Below are 11,717 nucleotides of genomic sequence, written 5' to 3'. Positions count from 1 at the left end.
TGGTGTGGCTAAGGACACTGCGAGCGGCATTGGGGGATCCTGGGAAAGGAGGGGGGCGCCTGGGATTTGCACGAGGCCGGGCGGAGCCTCCGAAACGCTCGGGGTCTGCGGGGGGAGCCAGAGAAGGGCCGGGCGGCGAGCCCGGGAAGGCGGCGCGGGGGGGCGGTCCGGGGCCGAACGGGAGGCGGAGCCGCGAGCTGGGGGCTGCTGGCGAGCGGCTCCCACGGCTCCTTCGCTCCGGCGTCCGGCTTCGCTCCGGCGTCCGCAGCTCCGTCCTCCTGCTTCCCCGCCGCGGCCGCGGCTCGCAGCACCGCAGCCCCTCCCGCCATGGCCGCCGCCGGCGCCCGGCGCAGCCCGGGCCCCAGCTCGGGGCTCTGGGGGCGGCTGAGGCTCGGCTTCCACCCGGCGCCGCCGCCGCCGCCGCTGCTGCTGCTCCTGCTCCTGCTGCCGCCGCCGCCGCTGCTGGCCGGCGCCACCGCCACCGCCGCGCGGGAGCCCGACAGCCCCTGCCGGCTCAAGACCGTCACCGTGTCCACACTGCCCGCCCTGCGGGACAGCGACATCGCCTGGAGCGGCGCCCGAAGCGGGGCCGGGACTGGGAGCGGGGCTGGAGCGGCGGCCGCCGCGGCCCCGGGCTCCGCCAGCTCCGCGGGCGCCGCCGCCGAGTCGCGCCTCCTGCTCTTTGTGCGTAACGAGCTGCCGGGGCGCATCGCGGTCCAGGACGACCTGGACAACACCGAGCTGCCCTTCTTCACTCTGGGTAAGTCCGGGCGCCGGCACGCGCGAGCCCCTCGGTGGAGTCGGACGCGTGGGGGCGCCCTGCGGAGCCCCGCCCCGGGCTGCCCCCCGCGGAGTGTGCGGAGGGCCGCGGAGGGGCCCCGAGGGCGCACAGGTGGTTGGAAAGGACTGCGCGTTAGGAGGTCCCGGAAGCGCGTGGCGGGAGCCCGGGGGCGTGCCAGCCCTTCCGCAGTGGGGACCTGTCCCTCAGTCGCTTCGTGCACACGTTGATCTCTGCCACTGCCTGTCCCCGTCGCCCGAGACCCCAGATCTCTGAGTGCGTTGGAACTAAGGGCCGGGTACGTCCGCCGCTCCGGAGCCGCGTGCGCAGCCGGCCGCCCATTGCTCCTCCCGGCACGGTCTCTGCCGCCGCCGTTACCGCCCCTTCGCCCGCGCGTCGGAGTTGTTGGCTCTGCTCCTCCGGATAGGTTTTCTCGAGAATCCCAGCGGAGAAGCTCCGTGTGGAATCACCCCGTCCGCATCAACTCGGCTTCCGAAAGGGTTGGGTGACCTTGGCCGAGTCTCTTCCCCTTTCTGGGCCTCAGTTTTGGCCATCTGTGAAGTGGGGCAGGGGAGGGTCGAGTGATTTTTGAGGACTGGGATTCTGTGCCCAAGGTCTCCGCTTTCAGAATTCTAACCCCTGCCCACCCCTGCTGTGCATTCGCCTTTCTACACCCCCCACCCCTTCCACCCCCAGCGGCCAGCAGGTTTGTGCTCCAATCTCAGTCACAGGCTAATAATAATAATAACTTAAAGCTAGAAAATGGAAGGGGGAAGGATAGGGTGGTGGTGAGGCCGGGGGTGGGGGCTCAAATGGAAAAGTTAATCAGAAAGTTCGCCAGCAGCTTGCTGCCTGCTGGTTCCCAGCAAGAATCCCGGAGGAGTCGGCCCTTCCGAGGAGCTGTGGGAAGCGCAGCTGATTTCCCACCCGGGTAATTGATAGCTTAATTATCTCGGAGAGCGTGTACAAAAATGTTGTTCCCCCTTAGCTCTCCCGCGCTCGCTGATCGCTGGCTCTCTCCTCCCCTCTTGGGGGCGCGGGGCGCGATTGGTTGTCAGAGCCTGGTCAACAACAGCGCCTGGGAGGCATGGGGGCTCGCTGCTGGGAGACTCCCCCGCCCTTCTTCCTCATCCTTGACTTCTTGGATACAGTTCAGCTCCGGCATCTCCGGGGTGATGAGCCTTCTTGGTCAGCGCCTTCAGAGTCTGGGCTTGAACCTCTTAGGATAAGTCTTTGTTCGTCCGAGAAGCCCTGAAGAGTAATCAGTGGACCAGACTCCTCTCTCCTGGGAGCCATAATATTTTTTAATGTATTTTTTGTGCCCCCCCCCTTCCTTTTCATGCTGGCTGCCTGGGGAGATTTGAGCACGCACGTGCCAGGCCCTCTGGTGTCTGGCCCTTGGGCTCTCCCCAGCTGGCTGTAACTGGAGCACGCTGAGCTTTCCTGGAGGCAAGGCAGGAGAGCACAGCGCCTTGCAGGTTTTCCAGGGGACTTCCCACAGCAGCGCATCTGGCAGTGCGACACACACACTCTAGCCTACACACATGCAGGACACGCAGGTGCACCTGTGGGGCTGCCCATTCCTATGGAAGGGGATGACGGTGGAGATGGGGTTCCTTTGGGTGAAGAACTAACCTTGGACTCAGGGCTAACTCCTGCAGCCTCCCCAAGGGCAGGGTCCTTTGGGAAACACTGAGGGTATCCCTCCACCCCACTTCCAATTCCAACCTTCCTCCTCCATTCCAGATCTCTACTCCAGAGTCCCCGGGGAGGTCAGGAGTGGGAATCCCCTTAAATGACTGGTCAAATAAGGGGGGAAAGGGGATGTTTGGGGGTTTAGTGTTACTTGGAAGCAAGGGCCCCAGGGTATTCCAGTTCCCCAAGTATGTATGGGACCCAGTCCAGCCAACTATAGGAGTTGCCCCCAATTCCTAGAGCTGGCAATCTCTGCCTTTTTAAACTTTGGCTCTCAAGAGGGAATGGGTGTTGGGGAGCGTGCTGGGCAAGCTGAGTGTGGAGCTAAGTGAGGAGCTGGAAGTCTCGATTATCCCAGGCAGGACCCATGAGTTAGCTCTAGAGTTTCCTGGCACTCTCCTTTTGGAACCTTCTGCCTTCTCTGATGCAAGGCGGCTGAGCCTGGCCGCTGGAGACTGCCTGCTGTGGAGTGGCTGGGTACTCTTCTCCTTGGCAGCTCTGAGACCTTTTGGAGGCATGTAGGAATTGATTTCCCCGCCTTCTTTGCCTCCCTGCAGCGCCCTGGACTGGCAGCTCAAGGCGCCCGCCCCCCAGGGATTTGGCTAGCGAGGTAGTCACCAGATGGCCTAGTATAGCAGGAGCTGTGTAGGGAGACGTGGGCTTTTTATTTGTGTTGGTCTTCTACTGTTTGCATGTAAACACGGAGTGCACAGTGAGCTGCAGGAGCGCTAAGCTGGCTGGAAATGAGGGCTGCTGCCTGTTGGGGGTGCCATTTATGGCTGTATCTTTCCCCCTCCCATCATCCCATCCCCAGACCTTTTAAACACCCTTTGTTTAAAAGCTGAGTGTTTGTGTCTGGTGGGTTGGGTGAGTCTTTCATTACTAATTCGCCTGTGTGAAGGTTTTGGAGATGGCACATGCCACATCTGGGCGTGCAATGTCAGTGCATGCCAAATTCTGCCAATAGTGGGGTGTGTGAGCCACCGCTAGGGGGTGATGGTGTCTGCCAAAGCCCTCAGGCCATGCTGTGTGTTGTGGGCCCAGAGTTGGTGGTGGTAAAATATAACCTGGCATTAAAGGGGTGATTGGACAAATAAAAGATAGAATCCCCATTTTACTGACTCCAACTGGAGGAACTCAAGGTAGTTTTCCCACACTGCCTACCATCCTCTTTCACAAGAGTCTCCTACATACCTGGCCCTGTCTCCCTCCATTCTGCCTCTGTTGTTTGAGTTATTGGCTGTATTATTGGTCCTGCCCAGACTTAAATGACTTTTCTTCCGGTCTTTTTCTCTCTTCATATTTCTACTTTTCCCATCATGTTCCAGCCTGCTTTATGTAGTTGGAGGTTTCCCTCAGAGGTGAAAGATTCCCCAGGCTTCTTTGTCTGGGGTTCTTCTTTAGAATCTGATTATAAGTCAATGGCATTGACAAAGTAAGTTTCCCTGAAAGTGATCAAGGGATAGCAAAGAGTTCTTGAACCCGTAATGTGGTGCTAAGAGCTTTCCTCTTGTCTTTTACTGTTAATTCACATAACATATATCTACTGCGCACTGCTGTTATTGCCATTTTACAGGTTAGGAAACATTTGTAGGGAGGCCGGGTACCGAATCCAAGGTCAGACTGTGACTAAATGGCAGACTTGGCAGAACGGGAATCTCAGTTTACTGTACACCTACATTTTTGGTGATTGCTAAATAGCCATCCTGAGCCACATATACATTGAGGGGCTGGTTATACGTGTATGCAGGGCATGGCGCTGGGTTCTGGAGAGAAAGCTAACAATTCATCAACACAACAAGAACATTTCTGTAAAGGAACTTCAGCTACAGGGGTGAGCTGAAGTATGAGAGTTTGAAGGGGAACAGGAGTTAAATGACCCCCAGTGACCCTACCAGCTCAAAGTTCTATGACTCATGGAACGTCAAAGGGCACTGTATTTACTGGTGCTAACCAGTGATGGAGATGACACATTCAGTGACATCAGGGAGGGAAGACAGACTGGGAGAAGGCTAGGCATCCTTCCTGGATAGGATAAAACTGGAGCTAGGGCTTGGACAATACACTGGAAGATAAGTCGAGTGCTCCAACACGGCTCGGGAACTTCAAGTTGCTTAGGATCTGGAATCTCAGCTCTGGTCCAGAGTGACCTTGAATAAGTCACGCATCTCCTAGAGCTTCCGTTCTTTGTGCTATGATATGAGTGGGTAGATGAGCCCTAAAATAATCCTTGGATGTAAAGATCATATGAACTTGAAGTGCCCTGACCCATTCCGTCACTCTGATGAGCTCCTCTCGCTTCTTACTGGCTTCTTTCCTTTGCTGGTGACATGGGGGTGTTGGGAAGGACTGATTGAAAAGAAAGAGCTTGCACAGGAGAAACTGCCAGTGCAGGGCTTCTGAGGTGAACCTGCACATCACTCAGTCCTCATCTGCCCCCAGGCAGCCCTGGAGTTTGCATGTGGATTTCGCTTTCATGTCCGCAGGTAGGGCAGTGACTTCCTTCTTCCTGCGCTTCCTGGTGGCCGAGCTAGACTGTTTACTGCCAGCCTCGATTCAGCAGAAGGGGGAGAAAGACAGAAAATAGCATACCCCTTCCTTGTCAGAATGTCTTAAGAACTTGCCTTGTCACATAAATCATGCAGGGGAGGTGTGTGCTCTGTATTTGGGGAAGGGCACGTGAAGAAAGAAACACCATCCCGCACTATGTCTTCAGTACACCTGTGTGAGGCGATCTGGCAGTGTCCTGAAGATCTGTCCCAAAGGAAGGCTCTTTGCAGGAAGCTGATTGGCCTGCACGGAAGAGAAAGGCACAGTCTGAAATGCTAACTTAGTCAGCTCTGCAATGACAAAAATGAATACCAAAAGAGAAAAACCTCTGGAAGGAGGGACCAGGAGACTGGTCAGAGGGTTGTTAACAGCAGGGAGTTTAGCCTCAGAAAAACAGTCCACAAAAGCCTTCAAATGTCAACAGGGAATGATGAAGGTGTTTTCGCCTGCCTGGTTCTAAGGAATGTTTAAAGCTGCAGACACTAAGGGGATCGAGTTCAAGCCCAGGAGGGTGTGTCCCCGGGAGCTGTCCAACAACCCTGCATTCTGACCCCTGATGGAGGGTAGGATCCATGGGAGAAAGCCTTCAAGCAGAGACTACACAGCTTTGGGCTGGCATTTGGAGAAAGGACCTAGCGCTGGGAGCCACTGAAGCTATCTGCCCGTTTCGGTTTCTGGTTTGATTGTGCAGGTTGATGGTAGTTATTAAGAGGAAGGAAGAACCGATACAAACAGTAAGCTGGGTTTTCTGAAGGGATTTCTTACCACAGAATATTCATTAAAATCAGTACCTGTGTTTCTACTGTATGTGTGAAAGAGAGAGAGAGAGATTCTGGGGTGGATAAGAGGGGGAGTTTGATGTATTTGATGTTTTCAAACAAAGCTAGATTAAAACAAAACAGTACGTTGTTTCCTCATGTGGACACCAGGGCCATTATCACTAGAGTCAGCATCTGAGTAGCCCTGAAACGTCAAGGTCCTGTCCTGTCCTACTGTTCCAGGCTCCTGGGAGTGGGGAGAGGGGTGTTCAGTAGTCTCTGACAGGAGTCTTTTCCCCCTTTTCCCTCACGTCCCTCCGTCCATCCCCACCCCTTAGCCAGCCCAAATCTGATGAAACCTATTTAATACTCAGTGCAGTGAGAGAGATGCCCTGCCCTCAGAAAGTACTGTATTCCTGAGAGGGAAGTGGGGTAGGGAGAGAGGAGGATTTGTTTCCGCTGTATTAGAGAGGCTGAAGTTTGCTCAGGGCCAACCAGATTTGCTGTTTCTGGGGGTCAGTGACACGAGCCGACACAGCATAGCTCGGCAAGCTTTGGTGTGACATGGAGCTTGATGGTTTTCCTGAACGAGGCCCTCAGGCCATAAGCTGGTTCTATAATTTTTATTTACAGCAGGTCCAGCAGTAGGTCTGACTAGGCGCCTGGCAAGCCAAGCCGCCTGTTTCTACTTGCTCTGCTGTAACCTGGTGTTTGGCTGCCTAGGACAGTGTGAACACTGCTGGCGGGAGAGAAGGATGTACACTGACAGGGATTTTTTTGGGTGCAGTCGTGAAAACTATTCCCACGACTATCAACATTGAGGGACTCACAATATCACAGACTGTTGGAGCGCACTGAATCCACCCCTCATTTTATGTGGTAATACTGGGGCTCAGACAGTGGACGAAACCCACTTAAGGACCAGCCGTTCACACTTCACCACGGTGATCTTGAATCCCACTCCTTGCTTTTTCCCATCACAACACCGGACTACTAACACGCGGCTCTGGGTTTAAACACATCTCAGTGTATGCACCTCAGTTGAACCTCCTCAAATGCACTGCTCTCTCCTCCTCTGCCTGCAAAAAATCCCAATCAAATCAAAAGACACAAAGCCTCAGAATCTCAGGAGAAAAATACCCCTAGGGTAACTGAATGGGTTCTGCTGCCTGAATATCCAGCTGCTTGGCTCCAATCTCTCCTGAGAACCTGGGCTTCTGGGTTTGGTTCTGGGGATGTGGGGGAGGAGCCCTCATTGCCTTTCACAAGTGGCCTATGGGGGCTGAGCCGAAGAAGCCTGCTCTTTTCCAGGTGAGGAAAGAAAGAGTCGGATTGAACTTTGAGGACGCTGATCCTTTCCCAAGTTCTCACACTGACCAGCTAGTGGCAACAGAAGATTAACTATAGCAAGAGATCTGGTTTTCCTTTCCTTCTGGCAGAGCGGCCTTTGTGCCCCAGAAGGAGGCAGGCAGCAGTGCTTGGCAGGACTGGCTCTCTTCTCCCCTCTCACCCACTGGCTGCTTGTCTGTAGTTCTTTTGGACAACAACCCCCATTCAGATTTCCATTTGGAGTGGAGGGCGGGGGCAGTGGGGACAACACAATGTCAGACTCAGGACTGAAATATTGGTAGCTTCCTTCCAAGCACACTAGAATGTGCAAACAGCTCAGTCTGTGAGTCAAAAATTGACCAAGATGCCATATGTTCTAAACTGTTAGGATTTGAACCATGAAGAGGAAACATTTCTCCGTCCCCATTGGCACATTCCCTGGCCGGTCAGACCTCAGCACTTCTCTCTACTAAGATTCCAGCGGTCACCTCACTGGTCTGTCTGTCTGCCTGTCGCCTGATCGTCTAATCCATCATTGGTACTTGCCTACAGAGTGATGTCATGAAAAGAATGGATATGATCATGACTACCCCTCCTAAAACATCTCCCCGTTTCCCCGTAGTTCTTAGTATAAAGTTCAAGCACCTTATTGCTGCGCAAGGTCCATGATCAGACTCTGCCCAGCCTCTCTGTCTACTGAGAATTCTTCTTTCTTGTTCTATAACTCTGCCCCACCACCCCTGGGAAATCCCTTCTTTCCTTTCAAGGCTGAACTGAAATGTCAACTTATCTTGGAAGTCTTTCCTGACCTCTTCATTCTGGATTTGAATATTCTGGGCCTCGACACTCACTATCAATATAAAGATTGCGATAGCAATGCTGGTCCCTGAAGAACCATTGAGCACCTTCAATATGCTGGGCACAGGTCCAGATATTTAGGACACACCAGAGAACAAAAGGCTCAGATTCCTGCATTCAGAGAGCTCCTATGCAGGAGAGGGGGGTAGGGCGGGAGAGGACCATAACAATAAAGATAATAAATAAGAGAATTACGTAAGTGGGAAGGTGATACATTCTATGAAAAAGAGGCAAAAAAAAAATGAAACAGGACATTTTTACAGGGAGGAGATCGGTTTTCATATGAAATAGAATGAGAGGAGTTCACTGAGGATGTAGGATTGTACCTAAGACTGGAAGGTGATGAAGGAGTTAGCCACACAGGTGTCCAGGAGAAGAGCATTTCAGACAGAGAAAGCTTCCTTGGAGCCCTGACTCTGGAGCACACCTGGAGTGCTCAAGGACCAGCAAGAAGACCACCCTGTGGCCTGGAGGGGACGAGGGGATAGTGGCCAGGCCAGGAGAGGAAAGGGGAGTCCATCCAGCTTGCTGTCAGGACTCGGGCTTTTAGTGAGTGAAATGGAGAGTCATGCTGGATTGTTAGCAAGCGAGTATCCATATCGGACTTACGTTTCAAAAGAACTACTGAGCGTGCTCTGTAAAGGAGCCAAGATGGAAGCAGGCAAAGCTGTGAGTGTCTGTTCAGGTGAAATGATGGTGGTGGCTTGGGGTAGAGGGCAGAACTTATGTGTTGCGTGGTCTGACTTGTGCTTCTTGCCTGTGGATCCTAAGCGGAGAACATACCTTCTTCCTCTGTGGGCTGCAATGCCTCCCACTGTGCTTGGCACATCCGAATTCAGGGCATCTTAGATGGCGGGAACCCAGGGTTTGCCAAGTATCATCCCAGAATCCAGAGTGGGCAAAACCAGACAGGTGTTGAAATTCCAGCCATCTGTGAAGGCGAAGTTGGAATACCACCTCTTGTGAGCTCCCATAGCCATTTTCTCTACCTCCTTATTATTTCTGGATGTTTATCAGATGAATAATGGGACCGGTTTGATTAGAGGAAAAACCTTATCTTGAATCATGGACTCTAGAGAAGGTATTAGAAGTTTTGCACTGTGGCAAACACAGAGGCACTGGATGGTTTGGGGGCGATGAAACAGCATGGTTCTGGGATGGTCAAATGTTTTAAATGGTAAGAATTCAGGACATTATTTAAACGAAATCCTTCTGTATACAGATAGGGAAATCAAAGTCTCCATAGCAAGTCAGTGGGAGAGCAGGCACCAGATGCCAGTCTCCTTGACTCTTATGCTAATGTGCCTTCCTCTCACCTTAGGGCATGCCTGCCAGGCCAGCAGGGAAGGGGCTGGTATTCCAGGCTTCATCACTCTGGCTTGGGGTAGGCTATGAAAACTGCAACTATGTACTATTTACGCTGCCCCAGGTGCTCTGCTGGTACATCTGTTATCCCATTTCATCCTTTCCTCAATGCTCAGAAATGGACAGGATGTCCTACCCAGTTGAGCCCCGAGGCTCAGAGGAGTTAAGGAACACACCCCACATCCCACAGCTGTTACACAGCTGAACTCCAAACTCATGTCCTCTTGGTTCAAACCCTGGCTCTCTCTCTGCCTCCCATGCTGCACAGAACCAGACTATTTTTGAGTTTCCGTCTTTTTGACAGAGTCTTTTACTTTTCATATCTTCCTCTTCTCATTACCAGAATGTTGGAGATGTTTCCTAGATAGGAACTGCAGGTGTGACAGCCTCCTGGGCCCAAGGGGCAGAACATCTTATTTCTGTGCTGCCAGGAGCTGACTCAGCATCTCCGGAGACCCTGTCACTCCTTGCTCATTTGCCAAGAGAGCACCAAGCCTTGTCTCAATTTTTCTAGATGCCACTCATTTTCCCAGGACTGCTCGACAAAGTGGATTTCTGTGTGGCTGCGCCTTCTCTGTTCTCTTCCTCCTTCCCTTTACTCCCTCTCTCCCTCCTCCTCTCCTTCTCATCTTCTCTTTCCACTTCCCTCTTCCTCCAGTGCTTAGGAAGTCCCCACCTTATGTAGGCAAGTGTTATACTAGGAGACCTGTGATCTCGTCCTCTCAGGAACTGACAGAAGCTCTCATTTTCTTTCTAGAAGTTGTCAGGGCATCGGTTGTCTGAGACATAGCCCTATTTGCACTTCCTTGTCACCCCTCTGCCCTGCCCCAAGCTGAGTTTTGTCCACCTCCTGCTTCTTAGCAGCAGCGCTGTATTTTTTTTTTTGTTCCCACCTTGAAAATGGGATTTGTATTACATTGCCTATACATATGGGATATATAATATTATATAATCTGTATCTCTATATCTATAGGTATAGATATATAGATAGAGATATTAAATCCTGTGAACATCCAAAGAGATAGTGTAGACTTCTCCTAGAATATTGGAGCCGGGTAAAAGAATGCCTTTCAGATCCAGCCCAACTGCCTCAGTTACCTAACTAACAGAAGTACGCTTCCCAAGGTCCCCACAGATAATCCACAGCAAAATCCCGTCTCTAGCCCAGCTGCTCTGACTGAGAGGCAGTGTGCTGGGGTGGAACGCGTGCCAGCTCTGATGTTCAAAAGCTCTGGGTTCGAATCCGAATGCACAGCTTCCTAACTGTAGGCTTCTGTATGCCGCCACGCTGAGCCTCTGTTTGCCCGTCAGTAAAGTGCAAATAGCATAAAAATGAGTACTCTGGTTTGCTGTGATCCTGATTTTTGGAGATCCCTCCATAAATGAGATTTTAGGCAGTGCCCAGCACCAAACTCAATTTTTAGTTAACACGAAGCCATGTGATACTTGCAGAGATAGTTGTGTGCAAAGCACCTGCCCTGTGTCTGGCACAGTTTGTGCTCCCTGCCTCTTAGCCACCTGGAATCCTTTTGTGGAAGGAAGTGAAGGTAGGAATATATAATGTATGCAAATTCTCCTTCCCTTCCTGGTCTTTCACTCCAGCGTGCTATGCTTACACCTCTCCTCACCCTCCCTCTCCCCCCAAGCAAGACAAAAAGAAGGATGAAATTGACCATTGATCTCTGCTGTTCTCCAGGACCAGGGAGGAGCGGGGAAACTCCGGGGTTATCTGAGGACAGTTTGGACAGAGAAGCTCTTCCAGGCTGAGTCTAAGGCAGGTGGGTGTTGGAGGAGGCAGGCGGGGCAGAATCCTCTCTCCCTTCTGTTGGCAGCAGGCTGACAAAACCTTGCTCTCAGGCACCCAGGAAAGTCACGAGTGGCTTTGCAAGCAGCCGAAAAGGGAAGGAATATTTCCATTAGCAGAATCAGCAGTAAAGAGATTTCCAGTCACAGTAATAGCTGCATTTGGGGGAATCATTTCAGTGGAGACCGTGGGTGGAGGAGGGTAGGGGGCGGGCAGCAGGGAAAGGCACCAGAGAGGACTGGTCGGTTTGCACAGGGCTGAGACAGGGCTTGAATGAGAACCATGTGCCAGTTGCAGAGTGACTGTTGGGGAGCCCAGTTGGCCTTTGGACAAACGCTCTTCCCTTTCTTCCCTCCAAATGGACAGAGCCCCACTCTCAGGAATCCCCGTGGGAGGCTCTACCAACTCTTGGAGGTCTGTGCACCTGCATGAAGTGGTCTCTGTAAACCTCTTTAGCCTGGTGTCCTGACATTTGCAGTCACATTTGAGGCTCTAGCTTCATGGATGACGTGCAGATATCTGAGAGCACAAGGCATCCCTCCCCTACCTGACCCTGGCACAGAAATGCTGTTCCCTCTGC

General features: G+C 52.5%; 1 protein-coding gene across 1 annotated transcript in view; it reads left to right on the top strand.

Annotated features, from left to right (window-relative positions):
* Positions 1-226: 226 nt before the first annotated feature.
* Positions 227-11,717, top strand: part of ASTN2 (astrotactin 2) — a gene marked incomplete at its 3' end in the record, with an annotated part of 830,851 nt that continues 819,360 nt past the window's right edge. The window contains exon 1 of the mRNA XM_081066707.1: positions 227-760. Within this exon, the coding sequence (XP_080922833.1) occupies positions 328-760 (433 nt within the window). The 5' untranslated portion in view covers positions 227-327. The remainder of the gene's footprint in view (positions 761-11,717) is intronic.

Source organism: Rhinolophus hipposideros (genome assembly GCF_964194185.1).
Source record: "Rhinolophus hipposideros genome assembly, chromosome: 11".
Taxonomy (NCBI): Eukaryota; Metazoa; Chordata; class Mammalia; order Chiroptera; family Rhinolophidae; genus Rhinolophus; species Rhinolophus hipposideros.
Note: the sequence above shows the minus strand (reverse complement) of the source record. Positions and strands in the feature narration are given on the sequence as shown.